Below are 20,971 nucleotides of genomic sequence, written 5' to 3'. Positions count from 1 at the left end.
AAGGAAAGCTTGTGATGATCTAAAATTGAGCATATATTATGCAAAGATGCAAATGCGTCATATTTGGTCTAAGGAGAAAAAAGTGTGAAATGCATCGCTTAAATGACCAAACAGTGGCTCTCTGATAAGCAGCACTCGCAAACCTGCTCACTCTTTCACCAATCTTCATCTGTCCTGCTTCGGTCTGTTCCAGTCAAGAGTAAAACTCAACATTGTGGTCTGCTGTTGTAGTTGTAGATGTTGTGTGTTCTCAGATGCTTTTCTGGCTAAGCGTGGTTGTAAAGAATGTTTATTTGCCTGACTCTAGCCTTCCGGTCAGCTCGAACGATCTGTCCATTCCCCTCTGATGTCTCTCACTAACAAGGTGTTCTCACCTACAGAGCTGCTGCTTTTTGTTATGTGAGAAAATCCTATGAGATTGGTAGTTTCTTCACCAACAACCATGGACAGAGTGCTGTTCATATTTGTCTCAATTCTAATGCTTCATATGAACATAAACTGAAGCCAAATGATTGGTATTCCTATTAAAGTGGCCGGTGAGAGTGTGTATAGATTTCTGCGAAGTCTGTACACAGAAGCAAGAGGAAGTGTGAAATGGAAAAGAAATGGGAGAAATCTGGTAGTCAAAGCTAGTTGTGTTTGCCACACACACACACACACACACACACACACATACACATACACACAAACACACACACACAGACGTTTCGAGTTAGTGTGGTTAGTGTGAGCAGGGCGGCCTTCTCTACAGGATTGATCCGGGGTCAGCTGACCCCTCTACTGAGCCACACACTGGGGTTTTCTCTGCCTCCTCACACACACACACACACACACACACACACAGCCTCTCTCTCATATGCAGTACCTGGCTCTGTACAGCAGGGAGCCATCCCAGCCCTGTCAATCATAACACAGCAAAGATCCAACCCCTTCTCTCCTTCTCTTTCACACAAACCACACATCTATATACAGCCTACAGACAGAGGAAAGTAAACGGTTGTGACAGGGGGCATTAGGGTTGTGCTGAGCCATCTATCATACAGCCTGGACAGAGTAACATAAGAAGTGATTCTTCCTCCTCAACACACAAGCCACAAACTTCTTCAAAAAAAAAAGGGGGAGAGGGAGAGAGCAAGAGAGCGAGAGAGCGAGGGGGGGGGGGCGACTGGTGCTTTAGGTAATGAGTAGAAAACAATTCAGAAATCAAGACATTTTACACACACATCAGACATGTATAAGCTCCAGTGTTCTGTTTGTCCAGATACACAGAGACTAGGATCAAAAGTAGAGGCTATTGTCCATATAATATCTAGGGCAGCATTAACACCTCATCATCTCGTTAGTACAGGATGAAGCACCTAGACACAGGATAGTGTGTTAGTCGTCAGAGATGCAGTTGTTTCATAGAGGCTGTTATGCATTCTGGGATGCTTTTCAGCTCAGTACGGTGGTAAAGAGTGCTTCTTCGACTTCCTGCAGCCTTCCTGTCAATCTCTGATGTGATCACGCTCCTCTGACCTCTGCAGCTCTTGATTTGTATCACCGTGATGCTGTGACATGACTGGCTGATTGGATAAGTGCCTGAGTGTATAGATTTTATTAATATTGTAAAACCGTGATAACACAGCTGTCAATTACTGTGATGTACAAGTCTGAGACATGGACAGGAGCACAGCTTACGCAATCTCCACCTGCATTTTGTATGTTTGCGTACGAAAGCAGCTCTCTCTCTCTCTCACGCTCTCTCTCTCTTTCGGTCTCAATATCTCATAGTGCAGTAGCTCCTCAGAAGCAGCCGTGACTCGGATTTATTTGATAGCATTTTAATTTGCTTTCTGATTTGATCTGGGTGAGCAAAGTGGCGCGTTTAGGGAGAGGTACTGTATTTTACTGCGGCCTCGCGGACTCTTAAAGAGACAAATGGACACGACTGACAAACTGAGAGACGGGAGAGAGAGAGATGTGCACTTCTCCATCGATCTCTATCCTTTCTGCTCGCATCTTATCTTCGGGTCTAAGCGAGCCAGGCAAGTTTAAACGATTCTGACCTTGTCCGACATAAATAGTCAGAAAAGTACAAAGCGCAGATAGCCCCCCCTTCCCCCCCTCTCTGGGAAGAGGAAGGGAAATACACTGAGATAAGAGAGGGGTAGAGAGATAATACAGGAGTTACTACATCAGCTACAGTGTCACAATGCACAGTAACTGGCCTGGGAAAACACAGAACGAGCACAGGACTCTGGGAGTAAGAGTGTGTGTGTGTGTGTGTGTGTGTGTGAGTGTGTAATGAGAATTATACTTAAAAGATGAAACTCTTTTCATCAGGTCTGATTCTCCTGGCTAAGGGAGGGCGCACTCGCCAATCGGAAACGGGCCTCGGGTCTATTCGTTGCCTGAAGAAGACGTGAAGACGTTCCTTCCGTCGCACGGAAGAAAGGGAGAACAGAAGGGCGCCTTTAATATTCATCCTTTTCTCTTTTCAGAGTGTCACGGCTGTACCTGACATTGTCGTCGCAGCGGCGGAAACGGTGCAAATCTCTTCACGCATTGTCAGCTGTTCCTCTAATCATTTTACGCCCTTGTGAGGCTTTCAAAAGAGGCCCGATAACGAGGCGGCTCAAATGCAGAGACTGCGCTCAATTCGGAACTTAACAGAGGCTAGGTGCGCGCGCGCGCACACACACACTCAAAGGAGGTATAACTCAGCATGTTGTCACCAAGGAAATGCATAATAAGTTAAATTGTGATGTCTCTCTTGATGAGATGGCAAAAATCCACATACTTTGTTGTTTTTTTTTTATTATGAATAAAAGGAAAGTTCCAGAAAAGTTCTGTCTAAATATTTTGTTTTTCCATCTACCACAACCGCTGTGTCATCATCCACTGCACCGTCAAAAAACAGAACCGGCCCAAAACAAAAGAACAGAGGAAATTGGGGTTCGAGGTTTATATCTGAAGAGAAGACCGGAACAATCCTCCACCAGCAACAACCTCTCCCGCATCACAGATCTTACAGAGTCCTACAGAGTCAGTCTGATCAGATCAGTTAACCAGACTTGCAAAAAAATATACTTTAACAAACGCTGAAAGAAGTTTTGAAAGCATCCTAATTGACAATGCTGTCGATTTGGTAGAAGCTGTTGATAAATCTACTGTTACAGAGAAAGTCATTCTGGCTGTATTTTAAGTGTCAGATTTACACCGATCAGGCATAACATTATGACCACCCGCCTAATATTGTGTTGGTCCCCCATTTGCTTCCAAAACCGCCCGTCATGCACTGTGTCTTCTGACACCTTTCTATCAGAGCCAGCATTAACTTCAGCAATTTGCAGAAAATCTGGAGAAAGCTTGGTCACAAGAACTTGTACTGTGAATGCACCACATAATCTAAGACGGACGATTAACAGAAATCAATTTTATTTATCAAAGAAAATTGGAAGGTCTTCAGGACAGACAAGCTTGTTCTTTCTGGGTTTTTCCCTGTGATGGACTGGTGACCTGTCCAGGGTGTACCCCTGCCTTTCGCCCAGTGTGTACCCCTGCCTTTCGCCCAGTGTGTGCTGGGATAGGCTCCAGCAGATCCCCGTGACCCTAATTAGTAATACAGCGGGTATAGAAAATGGATGGATGCTATCTCTGTTATAACTTCATTTAATGCAGCTATAAATGGTTAAAAAAGCGTTTTAAGAAATGAATTGTTCAGTAAGGAATTATGAAAGGTAGACTTTGGCAAATCACTAGAAGATAACACTGTTTAGATGTTATGGGAAATGACTGACCACAGGTGGATTAGTTTCCTTTAAGAGCACACCCCTGTATTATACCGCTTACATGAAATCATTGCATCAGCGGTGAACCGTAATCACCTTTAGCGACGAGGATATTTTCAACACTCGAAAAGCTCAGTTAAAGAGAACAAAATAAATGCGTTTGTTAACTTGTGCTGAAAAAGACAAATTGAACGTAAGCACTTGTGTAGGCTCAGAGAGAGAGAGAGAGAGAGAGAGAGAGAGAGAGAGAGAGAGAGAGAGAGAGAAGCATAATGATGCTTTTTATGGCACAAATAACAAGAGAGACTATTTTGTGGTTTTGAATGTTCTCTGAGAGGCGAATTAAATAAATCAAAAACATAATAGTTTCACTTAACCCCTCAGACCCAACTCTCTCTCTCTCTCTCTCTCTCTCTCTCTCACTCACTCTCTCTCGCTTTCTTTCTTTTCATTCAGTTCTTTATTGGCATAAATGCTAGATTATATTACTGCCAAAGCAAATATGACAAGAAAATTGAAGGTTAATAACAGGTTAATATAACAAGGTTAGGAAAGGCACTCTCTCTCTCTCCATCTCTCCTTCTGTGTGTGTGTGTCTCCCTCATTCTTTGTCTCTTTCATTGTGTCTTTCCCTCGTTCTCTCTCTATGTGTCTCTCCCTTATTCTTTCTCTCTTTCATTGCGTCTGCCTCATTATTTCACTCTTTCATTGTCTCTCTCTCCCTCATTCTCTCTCTCTTCCCCTCCCTCATTCTCTCTCTCTCATTGTGTGTCTCTCCCTCATTCTCTCTCTCTCTTTCATTGTGTGTCTTTCCCTCATTCTCACTCTGTGTCTCTCCCTTATTCTTTCTCTCTTTCATTGCGTCTACCTCATTCTTTCACTCTTTCATTGTGTCTCTCTCCCTCATTCTCTCTCTCTCTCTCTCTACGTGTGCGTGTCTCTCCCTTATTCCTTCACTCATTCATTGCGTCTCCCTCATTCTTTCTCTCTCTCTCCCCCTCCCACATTCTCTCTCTATGTGTGTCTCTCCCTCATTCTTTCTCTCTTTCATAGTGCCTCTCTCTTTCTTTCCCTCCCTCATTTTCTCTCTCTCATTGTGTGTCTCCCTCATTCTTTCTCTCTTCCCCTCCCTCATTCTCTCTCTGTCATTGGGTGTGTCTCTCCCTCATTCTCTCACATACCATGTGTCTGTCCCTCATTCTCTTTCTCTCTCTCTGTGTGCATGTCTCTCCCTCATCCTTTCCTACTTTCATTGTCTCTCTCTCTCTCCCCCTCTTTCTTTCCCTCCCTCATTCTCTCTCTTTGTGTGTCTCCCTCATTCACTCACATACCGTGTGTCTCTCCCTCATTCTTTCTCTCTCTTCCCCTCCCTCATTCTCTCTCTCTCATTGTGTCTCTCCCTCATTCTCTCTCTCTCTCTCTCTCTCTCTCTACGTGTGCATGTCTCTCCCTTATTCCTTCACTCATTCATTGTGTCTCCCTCATTCTTTCTCTCTCTCTCCCCCTCCCTCATTCTCTCTCTATGTGTGTCTCTCCCTCATTCTTTCTCTCTTTCATAGTGTCTCTCTCTTTCTTTCCCTCCCTCATTTTCTCTCTCTCTCATTGTGTCTCCCTCATTCTTTCTCTCTCTTCCCCTCCCTCATTCTCTCTCTCTCATTGTGTGTCTCTCCCTCATTCTCTCACATACCATGTGTCTCTCCCTCATTCTCTTTCTCTCTCTCTGTGTGCATGTCTCTCCCTCATCCTTTCCTACTTTCATTGTCTCTCTCTCCCTCTTTCTTTCCCTCAATCATTCTCTCTCTTTGTGTGTGTCTCCCTCATTCACTCACATACCGTGTGTCTCTCCCTCATTCTTTCTCTCTCTCTCTCTCTTCCCCCTCCCTCATTCTCTCTCTCTATCTCTTACTTACTCAATGTGTGTGTCTTTCTCTCTCCTCCTTCTCTCTCTCTCTCTCTCTCTCTCTAATTTGCTCTTCCTTTGTTTGTTACTGTGTCTCCCAGTCCTGGATAAAAGTTTGCTTTAACCTCAGCGGCCCTAATAAGTCTAGAAAGAGCCCCAATCTCACATCAGTGGACTCCACGCAGCAGAGAGAACTCTTCTCTTCTACTTCTATTCATCTTGTGCCTCTCGCTCCAGCTCTCTCTGCATAGAGCGGCCCTTTATCGCGCTGCGTGATCGCTGGTAATTTCAGTGTACAGATGCAATCGCTCGCTCTCGCTCTGCCATCCCTCCTTCCCTCTGGAGCAAACGACAATAAGCTTCAGCACAATAGACAAACAAGCGCCTGCAGACTGAAACCCGGCCTCAGCTCTGCTCTCGCTCTCTCATTCACTCCCTCCATCACTCTCTCTCTCTCATTCACTCCCTCCATCACTCGCTCTGTCTGTCTCTCTCTCTCAAAACACTGAACGAGTGTGGAGATTTAGATGGTGGGCCAAAGAAAAATAAATCAACAACAGAGAAAAAAAGATGCAAAGGAAGGAACTGTTAACCCCAAAACCATAATTATTTGTACAATAACATCCCATTCCAGTGTTTTTCATTCGAATTCGAATGACGTTTAATACTGTTTATCTGTTTAGAGCTAAATGTAATGTAACAACTTCCTAAAATCACATACGTTATAGCAGCTATAAACAGTTGGGGGGGGGGGAATGCAGCTTGTCTTGTTACAGAGAAACCAGCAAAAGAAAGTTCTCCATCCTGAAAACTTTCCCCACCGAGGAAAACTTCCTGGTCGTTACAAATACTGACACCTGAGATTCTCTCCACACGCATGAGCTTCAACACGCCAAGGATGAGACACTTCGCTCAGTATTTTGTATTAGTAGGCTTAGATATTGTATACCAAGTTCTTCTGTTACTATGGCAACTACTCTGTTACTATATGCTAGACTATGGTACTATAATGTTGTTAGGGTATTGTGTTACTATCACCCACCAGACACTAGATACAGTACTTATTCAACTCCTTCTGACAACACAACTTACAAGAGTCTTTAAATTAGCCCAGATTGTGAGATTTTCAACATTTTAAGAGTTCACAAAAATCTGTTGCATGACGCGAGTTTAATGTAATTCGGCATATTACTGGGAAACGACTAATATTATTAAATACTACCTTTTTAAAACTCATGGTAGAGAACATAGTGCGTAGTGTATAGTAAGTCATTTGGGACTCAACATTTGAAAAGTTCATTCTGATGAACACTGGGACACATCCGTTTAGACATGAACTGATTTATATGTAAAACATTTTTGTGTGTGCATTTACTCAAGAAAGTTGGCATTCGTGAATATCCTGGACATTCGTCAAAACCTGTGCTTCTGAATGTGTGCAGATTTACACACAGCACCACTAAACTAAAGTGAAGTTGATCTCAACTTCAAATCATATGGATTTGCATGCATTACTGTACATTTATATGTATACACTGTTGAGGTTAACTGAAAGATTGCTAGGCTTACAAAGCGTCTTCGCTATATTCCGTGTTTGAAAGGGAATCTCACCTGGCTGTCTGCCAGTCCGGCCGAAAATCAAGCCGAGAGCGTGTGTAATTCTGTACACGCATCAGTGCCACGGAGGATCGCTGTGACGTACTGCAGATCACAGCTACTGCTCAGAGACCTGCTCACTAATGCTGAGTGCCAAGAGTAATGAAAAGGGGAGCAAAGTTACAAGCTCCAAGAAGTGCTCCTTTGCTTGCTCAGGATCAGGAGTATTGAGGTGTAACAATACACTCCGATTTTATCCCTTAGCATCCCGTAGTAATGGTACACTACGATACCATTCGATTCGCAATACTCTATTCATGACTGGATATAAATTGATTCTCTGGAAATTTTAACATAATTTGACTTCAGAGAAAATCTAAATGAAGGAAAGACTCCTTTTTAACTTCTGTATAATAAAACAATGTACATTTCTGTCTGTATAAACCTAATGCGTCTGAATAGAGGCTTAATATAGTAATAAACTAAATGGACTACTGGCTCAGTGTTTGTAGAAAATAAATAAATGCATTTAAACATTTTCCCAAAATTTTGTTTAAATGAGCAAAATGAAACATAATGAGCCGAGGTGCAGGGATGGTGGTGGCTGAAAAGCTCTTTTTAACGGTTCTATTGCAATTTTGTGACAATATAAACACACAGCATGTGATGGTCACTGCAGTCTGGACTATGGGTCACTTCACAAGTGCAGATGATCTTGCTAGAGAGACTGGAATCTCTCAGGCTCTCTATATAAGAACACCATCATGTCTCTGTATATTGGAACTCTACAGGACGTGCAGACTGGGACCTCTGGTGTTCAAACAGTGCTACTGCATGACATGCATAATTAACAGAATGATGATGTCACACATCTGAGATTAGTACATGGTGATGCATCATTACTCACCTAATCAGGAGTCATGACCCTGAGCTGGTGGGTTTACTCACACCTCGCAAAAAAAAACATGGTAGGTGGATTAGCTAGAGTAAAAAGGTACAAGTGGTTGTCTATGCAGGATGTATTCCTGCCTCACACTCTGACCAGGATAATGTAGAAAGATGAATTAATAGATTTATTAATTCATCTAATTCACTAATACTAAATTTATTAGTGGGTTTTACACTAGCATGTGTGGTCTGAATCAGATCTCTATCCAGCCCCAAGTGCATTGCTGTTCATCTCACCTCCTTACAAATGCACATGACCACAAAGCAACTCGTATTTTGTGTTATCTTTCTCCTTATTTTGATGCTTTCATGCACATTAAGGCCCCTCACGCTTTAATGATGATGTCATCGGCTAAAACACATTCGCAGGTTACAGTTTACTGACAAGTGCAAACCCGGGTACGAATTACGTTCACATTCAACTGACCCATGGCACAGTTCAGGTGCAATCAAACTCGCACCACATCCTACAGGTAATCTCAGGTAATCAATACCGCAAGGAGCTTCCAGCTTCACGTGACGGCTTTCACATCACCACTATTTCATTCAAGCGCTGCTCTGCTTCAGACTGAACTGCCAGTGTGAAAAAGCATTAAATCAGGAATTCCATGCTTTTGTGGAATACAGTTTCCTTCATAGTGGTGATGGTACGACCGCATCAGCATGCTGCAGATAAAGGAAGAGGATCATAATCAGAAAGAAGGGGAAAATCTCAGATCATTCCAGATTTTCATGTAGCAGCGTATTTACACGTTCATGCACATTCCAAAGTAGATTCATCTGTGCTTTATCCACATTCTCAATCTCCGAGGATGCTACACCAGAAACACATCACTACTCTTATTCTTCATATCAGCTCAGGGATCCTGCACACTGCACTGTTCTCAGCCTTCAGAAAGGCTCGAATATTCAACTATCCAATACATGTTTGCTTAGAAAGAGATGTTTTAGCTTTATAACTGCACAGTGAAATTCTTTCTTCGCATATCCCATCCATGGAGGTTGGGGTCAGAGCGCAGCGTCAGCCATGATACAGCACCCCTGGAGCAGAGAGGGTTAAGGGCTCAAGGGCCCAACAGTGGCAACATATATGTGTGTGTATTTGTGTGTGTGAAGATTGTTTTAAAGCTAAAACATGTTTAGCATCTAAACGGGAAAAGCGAATATTCTGTAATTTATATATAAACAAAATATTCCCATATTAAATATTTTTAAACGAACTTTATATGATAAGATGCACGCTACAGAGCTCTGAAGTGAAGTGGAGGATATTTATGGTTAAACAGCTCCAACATGTGGCTTTCTATCCAACTGCAGTAGTTTCACACTAACTCTCAAGCCCTGAAGTATACACGCATTGAGAGAGAGAGAGAGAGAGAGAGAGAGAGAGAGAGAGAGAGGCACCCAGCTGAGTGCTGGCTCCAAGCCCAGTCAGGCCTCCTGCCTTGACTGGAGTCTCTCACACACACACACATACATACACACACACACACACACACACACACACACACACACTCCTTTCTACTACCTAGGCTTTCTGCCATCCGGGCCGGACCCCCAGCTAACACAAAACACACACACACACACACACACACAGAGAGAGAGTCCACTTCCTGGCCGACCTAAAACAACCCCGATCATGTCCGCCTCTCCACCACCCGCTGACAGCGCCCCGTGTGTGTGATGAGAAGGAGTGTGTGCGTGTGTGGTGCCAGAAGCTGAGACAGGAGCCAGACAGGAAGTGTAGGAGGATGTCGGCAGGTGAGAAGGAGGGAAAAGGGATGAAGGTTTGAACAGAGGAGAGCGGTCAAGGCAGACAGCTTCCGTGTTTTTAACTTAAGGAAATGCACACACCTCTCATAATAGCTTGTTCTGATCCAACAAAGAATCTCTCACAACACACACACAGACACCAAAGGACGTCCAAAAGATCCGGGGCAGATTGTGATCATGGTTCATAACATCATGTGTAGAACTATTCAATAATGAACCTTCAACAATCAGTGAAATATAATTTATGTGTACTGGCTTAAAGATATTAGGAAAAAGAATATCAGATATTAGATCCTGTTAACAAAGGGGAAAAAAAATCTAACTGGGTGGATTTATTTTTAACTGGCAACATGTACGTATAGAGAGACAGGGTTTTATTGCTAGGATTGAATGTATTAAAATCTACAGTTTACAATGGAAGGGTTAGGGCTGTCAAGGGCTTTAACAATAAACAAAGAAAGAGCAGATGTGTATTGGTCTCAGTTGGACACACAAAACTTTTGTATCAAGAACAAAAACTAGTATTATTCCACATGTAATTAAAAATATAACCAATTGTATCCAGGTGAACGTGTAACCAGCAGAGGGAGACAAGCTTTCACATGCAACAATTAAATAAAATGTGTGATGTTTTTAACATCTTTTCAATTTGTTAGACTATCATTTTTAAATATCTTGTATAGCATTGTGTGCATATTTACAGTATTGCCCTTCAAGTTATCTCATTTTACCAGAGGCCAATAATTGAATATGTACCTGTTTTGGGGTTTGCATGGTCAGCAGTGAAACTCTATCATTTTGAAATAATCTGGATTTGTCACTTTATCAGCATTGTATCTAATTTGCATAAATTTGATAAAAATCATGTACCAAGTGCATGTACCTTTATATATTTATTTCTGATCACTGAAACTAAACAGTGTCTTTCAAAACAGAAGAGATAGTCCTTGCTGCAAAACCAACATCCAGGGGCTGGGATTAGACCTGATCCAGAACTCTAATATTCACCCACATGACACTGTATAACACTCAACAACACACTTCTTCACACTGAGGGTCAGGTCTCAGCCTGGACTTCTGGATCTGCAGCAAGAGTATTTCTTTAAACACACCACCTAGTGGCCACCTCGTAAGCGCGTCACATGAGGGTTGATGTTCAGGAACAGTTTTGGGGGGAAAGAGATTGTATGTTATGGTGTGAATTTTTGCATTCAACAAGTTGTAAGACTTCCTGTTTAGTTTGTGTTGCTTTGCACTCTTTGGTAGAGTCGTGTGATTAAGTATAAAAATATAAAATATATTCCTGCTCTGAATTGCAAAGACAGCATCGTGCACACACTGCAGATTTGGAGCACGCTCTCTCTGTAATGCATACCTTGATGTAGCGGGGCAAGAGGTGGGAGGTATTCTGGGATGTAGTCCCTCTTGTCTCCGCGCAGGGCGTTGCGGGCGTCTGTGTCAAAGCTGGAGGTGGGGAACTGCAGCACGCTGCTCTTGCTCATGGGGAACTGCGGGATGGAGTGGAAGAATGCCACCGGCTCCAGGTTGTTGATGTAGTCCTCCAGCTCTGCTACACTCACCCCCATCAGCCCAAAAGCCTGCTCAATGTCACTCAGACCAGGGTCTGTCCGCCCATCTGTAGGGAGAAACAAAACAAAAATATGAAGAAAATGTGCATGCATGAAGAACCTATAGCACTACCTGAATGACCTAAAAAGATACCTGGAGAACCTGAAGAGATTCCTGAAAGATATACAGAGATGCCTGAAGGACATAAGTAACTACAGCAATGCATGGAGAACCTATAGTGATGTTAGAGGAAACGGCAGGAGACCCTACAGGCACGGCAGGAGAACCTACAGCCACGGCAGGAGAACCTACAGCCACGGCAGGAGAACCTACAGCCACGGCAGGAGAACCTACAGCCACGGCAGGAGAACCTACAACCTACAGCCACGGCAAGAGAGCCTACAGCCACGGCAGGAGAGCCTACAGCCACGGCAGGAAAACCTACAGCTACGGCAGGAAAACCTACAGCTGCGGCAGGAGAATATTAATTTAAGACAAAGTCATTCAGGGAGGATTTTTCCCTTAGCACTATCAGACTTGTTTATCTGTGAGACACACACATAGACAGATGTATAAACAGAAAACATATACACGGGAAGCTGTGTGATTGCACAGGGACAGTAATGTAATGTTACACAATTCCACTACATAAGTCTATAAATGTGTAAAGAGTCACTGAACAGTGAAATAAGACCTGACAGCCCCTTTACTCAACTGCTGAAAAAATAATATTAAATAATATTAAATAATATTAAATGAATGAATGAATGAATAAATAAATAAATAAATAGGATAAAATAATAAATAAATAAATAAATAAATAAATAACTAAATAAATAAATAAATAAAACACATTTTGTAAGCACTGTATTGCAAAATTAGGCTTTCATTTAATTAAAACAATATTTAATATTATCAATACCTGCACATTAATGCAGTGGAGAGATTTTCCAATCACAAAACATTTATCATTTACATTTAAAAATCCTTAAATATGACACAAAAACAAATGGTAAGCAATTACTAAACTGCCTAAAATCTGTACTTTTGTTTTGTTTTTTTTCCTGCTTGTTTTTGTTGTCGTTTTTTTATTTCATCTGTTAATACTGCAAGAGGAAGTGTTTACTGCATCATCCTTCCTTCTGACAGCTGTCCATTAAGTTGTGCATTGAGATTTCTGAGGCCCTGGTTTAGTTTAAATAAACCTGCAACAGAGATCACTTGTTGACAACACAGATGAACTCTGATCTCCAGTTGTGGATTATTTTGTTGATCTGTTTCAGCCCAAACATGTAGAACCACAGCTCTTCATTACAATAATCATGGAGGTGTGTTCTCCTGCAGAAGCTGCACAGTGGCAGAATGAAGAGCTAATGATAACCAAAACCGAAAGTACACACAACCATAAACCACACACACCTTGCTGGACAGTTAAAATGATGGAATTCGAGGTATTACGGGGAGATGTGCAGAATGTGTTGGGAATACAGAAAGTGAAATAATGAGAAGTAGTGGTGTGTGACCTGTTTATGCAAAAGTTTCATCACTTGACATGACAGTTTCCATCTAAACAAGGAGGCTAAAAGTATTATTATTACTAACACTAAAGCATGCTAGACAACAAGACAGCGCTTTCAAACGTCCAGACCTTTTTCCTCTTAAAATATCCAGAGGAACACTGAACCATAACTTTCTCATCATCAATGTTGACGGTTAGCCACAGGCTAGCTAGCCCTGCTAAGTTACGCTAGCTAAGTGTTAGCTTGGCTAGTGCACTCTGCTGCCAGTACAAGGTAACGATGTATCCAGGACATCGGGGTTTGTATGTGTCTATGTGTAGATTTTGGGAGAAGTATGAGAAAGTTAGAGACTTACAGAGCTCGGAGTAGCGGTGGCAACATCGGGCTAGCTGCTGCAAGTAGCGCTCCAGCACGTCGGAGAGCAGCTCGCAGGCGGAGAGCTGTACCGCGTCCCAGCCCAGCGCCTGGCACAGCTGCGCCACCGCCACCCGCATCAGCGAGCGCGCGTAGCTCTCACACATCCTCCCACCGGCCAGAAACCTTCAAATCCACGAAACCGCGTTATCTGGCTTCGTTTATGTCACATTTACACGAATAACAACGGTGGCGCTTCTTCCATAGTAGGCGCCATCTTTAGTTCCAGGAGTGACGAGTGCGGAGCAATCGATTGGGCATGCGCAAAAGAGCCGCGTCTGATCGATGATGTTTACGTCGGTGAGGCATCCTTTAATGAGAAGCAGCGCAACTTTCACACAGCGAATACATGCAGAAACATCGTTCTGATATTTAATATGTGTTTTTGTTTGCACTTAATCAGAAGGACGTTACTTTTTCAGCAGGCGACATGGTTCAGCTTTGATAATCGCAGAGCGATCGATGAGGCTTTCGCAAAGCAGCTTCGTTTGTTCTAGTGACTTCCTATTGTCTCTACTTCGTACCGGATTTTACATAATTACATTCTTTTAAAACAATTAAATCAAGCAGCTCTTACGTTATTTTAGTTAGTTAAGTAAATCATAATAGCGACACTTCTTCCATCGCATGCGCCATTTTAACATCCTAAGTGTAGAGCGCAGATAAATCGATGGAGTAATGGATGCGCGACGAGTCGCTTTTGTTTACGTTTTGAACCTCACTATTTCAGACGCAGAGCTGCTGGTAGTCCTGTTGATTCCGTTGGTAGTCGCTGTTTGGAGTGATTTTAAGAAAAATCCGGGCAATTTATTGTTCATCTTTTGAAATAAGCTAAAGCCGAGGTTACTTTTTATTTACTCCATTCATGGTGGGCGCCATTTTTTAGTCCCCCTACCCAACTCCAGATCGGGTTTGCGCATGCGCAGAAGTGGAGAGGGGGATTCCTTTCGGTCAAGCCACACGTTCCTAACAACACTATAGTGTTTTCCTTGCTCTGATACATTTACATCAGATCAAGAAGACCTGGTAATTAGCTCATTAGTTGAATCGAGTGTGTCCGGGTAAAAGAAAACACTTGTCCAGGACAAAGCCCTGGCTTGGGATTCAAGCAATCATCTGTTACTTTCTCTGTATTATCCATTAAGCGGTGTCAGATTTGATTTTGTAATGGTGCTTTAAACTGCCACTCAACTAATCATGCATCTAAGGGAATTTAAAACCGACTGGAACACAGTCTCACCTCTTCACATGAAGCGATGGATAAAATGAACCCGGATCAAAGCCCTCGCCCCGCAAGGATCCAGTAGCAAATATTTAAATAATGAATATGTTATCTGGGCCAAACTAAACTTTCTCTTGTGTAGTGATATCAGAAGGGCTAATCAACGACCCCAGACTTCCCCTGGACTTATTAAACTGCAGTCATGCAACACCACCGAATGTGATCCTGTGACACCCGACTCTAAATGTTTATTAAAAAGGGAGAAGGGTTCACATTGCAAAGGGATAATGAGGAGGCCAAAGTTGTTTTGATCTCCAATTATTAAAAGTAACAATGCAAGCCTCACGAAGTCAACTGGGTTCAGCAGTAATCAGTTCAGGGTAATTTTATCTGCTTCAATATAACAGAGTGCACTAGTGGGAGTTTACTGATGGGATTAATTCAGTGGGCCATTTTAAATCTAGTCAGAGTCAAGAGTTTCTCTATGCTGGTGACCTTTGGCCACCAAAGGGCATAAACCTTCACACACTAGTGGTAAAAGCTGTGAATGTGTTTTGAGAAATCATCCAATAATTCTCTCCTTTAATGAGCCACAGTTAATTCACAAACAGTTTTGAGGTGTTTAATTTGAGCTTTCCTTTAATAAAACTGCAATGAAATGAAACAAATAGGAGACAAAATGGGTGGACATGTCAATGTAAGTTTTATTTACTGATATTTTACAAACAGGACAATAAGATTTAATTTGATACCAGATGACTGAACGACAAACATTTTCTTCCATGAGCACACTGGCCCACATGATTCCTCTTTACCTGTGGAAGGAAGAAAGAGAAAATATTCAACAAACAATCACATTGCTTTGCACTGCACTCAGGGTTGTCTCAGTGGAACTATATTATAAGAAAGAGCAGACTCAAGGTTAAGAAATGTTTAAAATGAGTTTTATTAGCTATTTATATTTTCCTGTCAACCAACAAGCATCTACCTTATCAAATAAAGCTAAGATTATGAATCATTGTGGTTCATTCATCATTTTTATGAATAAAATGTCCCAAAAAGATCCATTCCAGGTTATTTAAAAAACCTTGAGCCTGCTACACAAAAAGCTGCTAAACTCCCATGACCCTTCTTTAACAAGATTGTAGGATGGGGAAGCCTACTAACACTGAGGTGTGTTTAAAAAGCACATAGCTTATTAACACTTGTACAATTAAAACAGCAATCTGATTTAGGAAATTATTTGCTAATATATAAAGGTATATTTGCTAATATATGAAAAACTCTAGCTAGTGGTCTACCATATCATATTCTTTCTTTTTGTGAAAAGTGTTAAGAAGAGTAGAATAAGTGCCTATTATCACTCTAATAACTGTTGATTACTGAGACATCACTTCAGATCATAACTTAGACCACAGACTCTGTACTGTTCAAACACACCCACAGTGTTACAGTTTATTGCTGCTTCACGCTGTTTACCTCCATCATGCCTCAGTCGCTGAGTGAGTGGAATTTATACAAAGGTGCAGGATAGTTAGTAGAAGGAAAAAAGGTGTGGTGGGGGGAAAAAATTGAAAAGAATGTGATTAATGTGATTAGTATACGTGAAATAAACAAATGCTTTGACAAAATACATGACAAAAGAAGCTGAAATGAACTCAAAGACAAGACGATGAATATTAATTAAACAGACACAAAGCTGATGAGGTGAAGAGGGCTGGGTGTCAAATCAAATCCAGGATATTACTGACCGCATAATTCTGTAACAACTAGTGGATTTAGTTTTACAAGAATTTGCTGTGGATTTTCTGCACTACTTTTGTATATAGCAACAATATCTTAAAACTGTAATTTAAGCTTTTCACAAATGCTCTTTTGCAGTATTTAATCAGGGAAAGGGTTACAACTGGCACAGCATTGAGAGTGCTCAGGTGTGAACAGGACCTATACACTACAAATATCAATATATAGACTATTGATATAGACAAATGCCAAGATGCATGGCGCATTCACCCAGTGTACCAACTGATCATGTAACACCATAGAGTTACTTGCATCAAGACTATTGCTACATCCAAATTTGCCTACTAAACAAACTAAACTGTATTAGTATGCCCCAAATGGTAGTATGTTGAAATGCGGATCCCAAAAGGTACCTGGAACATCTATTACAATATTTCTGGTAGATTTGGGACACTTTTCATCTAATATTGCTATATTGTTAAATTATAGTATAGTGTAAATTATACAATAAATAATGAATGCAGAGAAGCTTAAATGCAACCGTGATAGTATAGAAAAATGGGCAACAATATTCTTCTCCATTAAATGATGTCTTCTTGTGTCCACATACTTTTATAAGTATATAAGAGATCTGGGACACCGCATGTGTTCGTGTAAGTGGATGTTTAAGTCATTCATAATTAGGTAATACAAGGCAGTCAGGCTGGCACAAGATTATGGAACCGGTACTTAATAATAAGCAGCCACTCCATACCACGGTTCTGCCTACTCATTTTTTATTGGCTCACAAAACCGACTTCACAGGTCAAAACCATAGCAAAGATTTCATAAGCAAAATGAGACTTGCTGAGGCTAGACCCGGATTTCAATGAATTATCTGAAATGCAGAATTATCTGGGGAAAAAAAAATCCCCCTAATAAAGGAACTGAAGGCTATTCATGTCTAGGATGAAATACCCTTAGATTAAATGTATTACTTCACTCAGACTGATAATGGTAGTGCTGTTTCCGATTACACTGGTGATTAAATAAAACTGAATTTAGGGGGTGAAAAGGATATGACGAAAAAAAATTTAAAACAAAGACTGATCATTTAAAGTAAAGATGGAAAAAGGGAAAGAGAGAGAAATCGATTAGGTATAGACAGGTAGAGATCTTACAGAGCAGCAGCTCCAGAAATGATTTCGATCAGCTCCTTAGTGATCACAGCCTGGCGAGTGCGGTTGAAGGTCAGGGTCAGCTTGTCAATCATCTCAGCTGTAGGAGAGAAATACAAAGATAATATATATTTAATATTATTTAATACCTTATACAGAGCCACTGTTGTGATAACTAATTTGTTGAAGGACATTAAATGTAAGGAAAGATCTGGAGCAGAGAGAAAGAGGAAGGTGAGTTTCACTCACAGGCGTTCTTGCTCGCGCTGTCCATAGCAGTCATCCTAGCACTCTGCTCACTGGTGGTGGACTCTTTCAACCCATAGTAAATTATATTAACCAGGGCAAATTCCTGGTAGTTCCTCAGCACATCAGCATCAATGTCATCATAGATGCCCATGTTCTCTGCATGAAAGATGCATGAAAAAGCGTTTTCATGTCATTTGTTAACAGATTCTTAGAGTTCATCTACAGCACATTGTACAGTGGAATAGCTTTCTTTGGAGATTAGCACTTGGAATGTTATATAAATAACAAAACATTTCCACAAAGTAAGAAAAGGGCCCAACTTTGGGGGCCTGCTTACCTGAGCTTGCAACTGTGTCCACGGAAAACAGGGGCTTCTCGTCTGTCTTGTAGGAAATGACAGACCTGCAAAAAATTAAAAAAAAAGTTAAAGCTGAATGATTTAGGAGAAAAACACTATGTGCCACTTGCAGAGGAACATTTGTCATGAGTTCTGCTACACTGTTTTCCCCAGGCTGATTAATCTGAAGGCATAAAACACAGGGAAAATTCAGGGAGCTGCATTCTGTGCTACAGAGGATGTAGGTTACTTAATAAATAATGCTAGAAGGGCCTGCACTACTTTCAGGTGTAACAAGGAGTATCTGAGCTGGTGTATTTGAGACGCTCTTTGCTGTACTGGAAACTCACCTGAATCTGTTGTAGATGATGGTGCCCTGGTCGAACTCATAGCCAGAGTTCATCAGCTCTGTGGCGATGATGGAGGCGTCGTTGAACGTTGGGGGTTTGCGCCCAACTTCCTTACAGTTAATGAGAATGTGCTTTCCATGGGTCCTGAGAGTGAGACAGAAGGGATAACCCAAGAGATTCACACGATGTATTTTGATTTATTAACTATTGTATATACACTGACTGGGATAAATCAACCTTTAAGTGTTTATCCACCTTTTTAAGCAGTTTGTTCCTAGTTTGCTTGCCATATAACTCTCCCCAGTCACACCACAGCTACCAACCAGGTGGGAGAGAACTAGCACATATTTAACCTGAGACACTGGAGGCACTACTGTCATCATTTTCTTCCCCTATCGCATTGATTGTAGAATATAAAATAGCAATATTATTGTTTTGAGCCCCATTGTATGACACTGTTTAACAGTTTGGTTTAAACATAATCAAATAATAGACATATGGAACAATATTAGATGATGGCAGGTGTTTGCTGTTGGTTTTCTACAGTGACTGTTTTTCTGACTTCCTACTCTCTAATGTCTTTATACCCAAAGTTCCTAATTTTGGCTTTTGGGCAGTGGGCTTCAAATTCCTTATTTTTGAGCAAGCAATAAATGCAGCTTTTTTAGCCAGCTCTTGTTGTATTTGCACTTACCCACATTGAATGAATGAATCATTAACAGAAACTATTTTATTTCACTACTTCTAGAAATACTTCTTTTTTGATGAGAGGCACCAAGTTAGCCAACACACCACAGTGCAACACTTTCCCTGGGCATGCTCTGATCAATTTTGTCTGAAATGCAGTTTGTGTGAGTGGTTGTTGGTTCCATTTTGTAGTTTTTCTAAAGCATGACCAATACAAATGTTCCCCAAAAACAAATCATATTTAAGGTATTTTAAAGCCTAAAATCCATATGATTGGAGTTTAGACTTTTTAAGGACCCGGGAAACCCTGGTTTGCAGCTAAAGTTGTCATCTTTGTCATTATTATAAAAACATCACTTGTTACTTTATTTGTACAAAGAAAAAATAAGAAGCATACCTATAGAGCAGGCCTCTAAGCTTGTCTCCGACATTAACCACCATGACCTCTTTGCCAGTACCAGTGAGTTTGGCGATTTCATTCTTCATCGTTTTGGCCACGCTGGAGTGGATCGCACCACACAAGCCACGATCGGAGGACACTCCGATAATCAGGTGCTTGTTCTTATCCTCTGGAGCCTTGATGTCAGCCTTCTCATACAGCGCTAAAGACAAAGGACAAACAAACATGAACCGTCTTCAAATATTGTACTGAAATACATGGGATACAGTCCTGTAAATCATTCACAATTCACTTCACCATTGATAATCCTAAATAACATAAATTGAGGCTTAAGACCATATTCCCATTATCTATGGGTCAGAATTTTGGATGTTAAATAAATCTCTTATCTTAGTACTTAGCCAAAACTCACAGAGTGCTCCAGTGCCGTAAACACGAGCCGGCTTCAAGGCCTTCTCAGCTCTGGCGTACTTGGCGGCGGCCACCATCTTCATGGACTTGGTGATCTTCTGGATGTTCTTGACGGACTTCAACCGAATGGTGACTGAGAATCAAAACATTCATACGGTCACTTACAGGGCCATTAATGTACTACATATTTAACTCTCTCAACTATTCAATTCCATAAACATGTGTGAGGTATAAGGTATATGAATGTTACTTACTGTCCTTCAAGGTAGCCATGGTCCTGACCTGCCCACTGTAACAGAAATAAAATCAGCTTATTAGCAAGCAGTCAGGGTGAAATTAAAGCTCCTACTTGGCAACACAACATAAGTTATGATTATTTCTGCTTTTCTGCTGAAGCGAATATATGAGGGTAATGTTATCAAATATGACTCCTGTTCAGTGCCATGTTCCAGGTGCAAACGAGTCAAAACCTCTTCTTTTAGAGTGTGCAAATCAAAAGGCAGACATTTTCTTACACACAAGTCAGTGCAAAGTCAGAGATATCAATTAGATGTATATTAAGTCTAGTCCAGTTAGCATGTCCGCTAGCAGCACGTCAAACCGCTGTGAAGTTCATACACTGGAGCTAAAGCCGCTTTGCTACTCGAGGTTACTGAGGCCTACAGAAACTCTCGCCCTTGCTACTGTTCACCTGCTTTTCACTCAGTCACGAATATTGCACGTTTTTAAACATTATTAATCCAACTTGTCGAGCATATTGCTTAAAAGTTTAACACAATATTCTATTAAAATTCATTACCATTGTGGGTAGAACACCGCCGCGCTGGCCCTGGCGAACATGTTCACTGGCAATGAAGGTCAGATCCACCGCACTGCGCATGCGCATTACAATAACCGGGGCGGCGAATCGTGATCTCGCGAT

General features: G+C 41.4%; 2 protein-coding genes across 3 annotated transcripts in view; both read right to left on the bottom strand.

The window, feature by feature from the left end:
* taf3 (TAF3 RNA polymerase II, TATA box binding protein (TBP)-associated facto) overlaps positions 1–14,365 on the bottom strand; it is a 58,058-nt gene extending 43,693 nt beyond the window's left edge. The window contains exons 1-2 of the mRNA XM_058417277.1: positions 13,435–14,365; positions 11,366–11,626 (exon numbers count right to left, since the gene is read on the bottom strand). Of these exons, the coding sequence (XP_058273260.1) occupies positions 11,366–11,626; positions 13,435–13,600 (427 nt within the window). The 5' untranslated portion in view covers positions 13,601–14,365. The remainder of the gene's footprint in view (positions 1–11,365; positions 11,627–13,434) is intronic.
* Positions 14,366–15,395: 1,030 nt separating this feature from the next.
* On the bottom strand, positions 15,396–20,971 carry atp5f1c (ATP synthase F1 subunit gamma). Of its 2 annotated transcripts, XM_058416729.1 has the most exons (9): positions 20,849–20,971; positions 20,304–20,338; positions 20,051–20,182; positions 19,636–19,840; positions 18,552–18,695; positions 18,202–18,266; positions 17,865–18,020; positions 17,619–17,715; positions 15,396–15,530 (listed from the first exon to the last, which is right to left on the bottom strand). In XM_058416729.1, exons 1-9 carry the CDS (start codon positions 20,887–20,889, stop codon positions 15,527–15,529), a joined length of 879 nt encoding a protein of 292 aa, XP_058272712.1. In that variant the 5' UTR covers positions 20,890–20,971; the 3' UTR covers positions 15,396–15,526. The 2 variants fall into 2 exon arrangements, with proteins under 2 accessions (XP_058272712.1, XP_058272713.1); XM_058416730.1 differs by lacking the exon at positions 15,396–15,530 and having other exon boundaries at positions 17,615–17,715.

This window comes from Hemibagrus wyckioides, linkage group LG19 (assembly GCF_019097595.1).
Source record: "Hemibagrus wyckioides isolate EC202008001 linkage group LG19, SWU_Hwy_1.0, whole genome shotgun sequence".
Lineage (NCBI taxonomy): Eukaryota > Metazoa > Chordata > Actinopteri > Siluriformes > Bagridae > Hemibagrus > Hemibagrus wyckioides.
Note: the sequence above shows the minus strand (reverse complement) of the source record. Positions and strands in the feature narration are given on the sequence as shown.

Excerpts from the sequence above, each read along its gene's own strand:
- atp5f1c (XM_058416729.1), bottom strand. The coding sequence starts at position 20,889 with ATGTTCGCCAGGGCCAGCGCGGCGGTGTTCTACCCACAATG. Across the intron at positions 20,339-20,848 it reads GCGGTGTTCTACCCACAATG|TGGGCAGGTCAGGACCATGG; the intron begins GTAATGAATTTT and ends TTTCTGTTACAG. Across the intron at positions 20,183-20,303 it reads CATGGCTACCTTGAAGGACA|TCACCATTCGGTTGAAGTCC; the intron begins GTAAGTAACATT and ends TTTGATTCTCAG.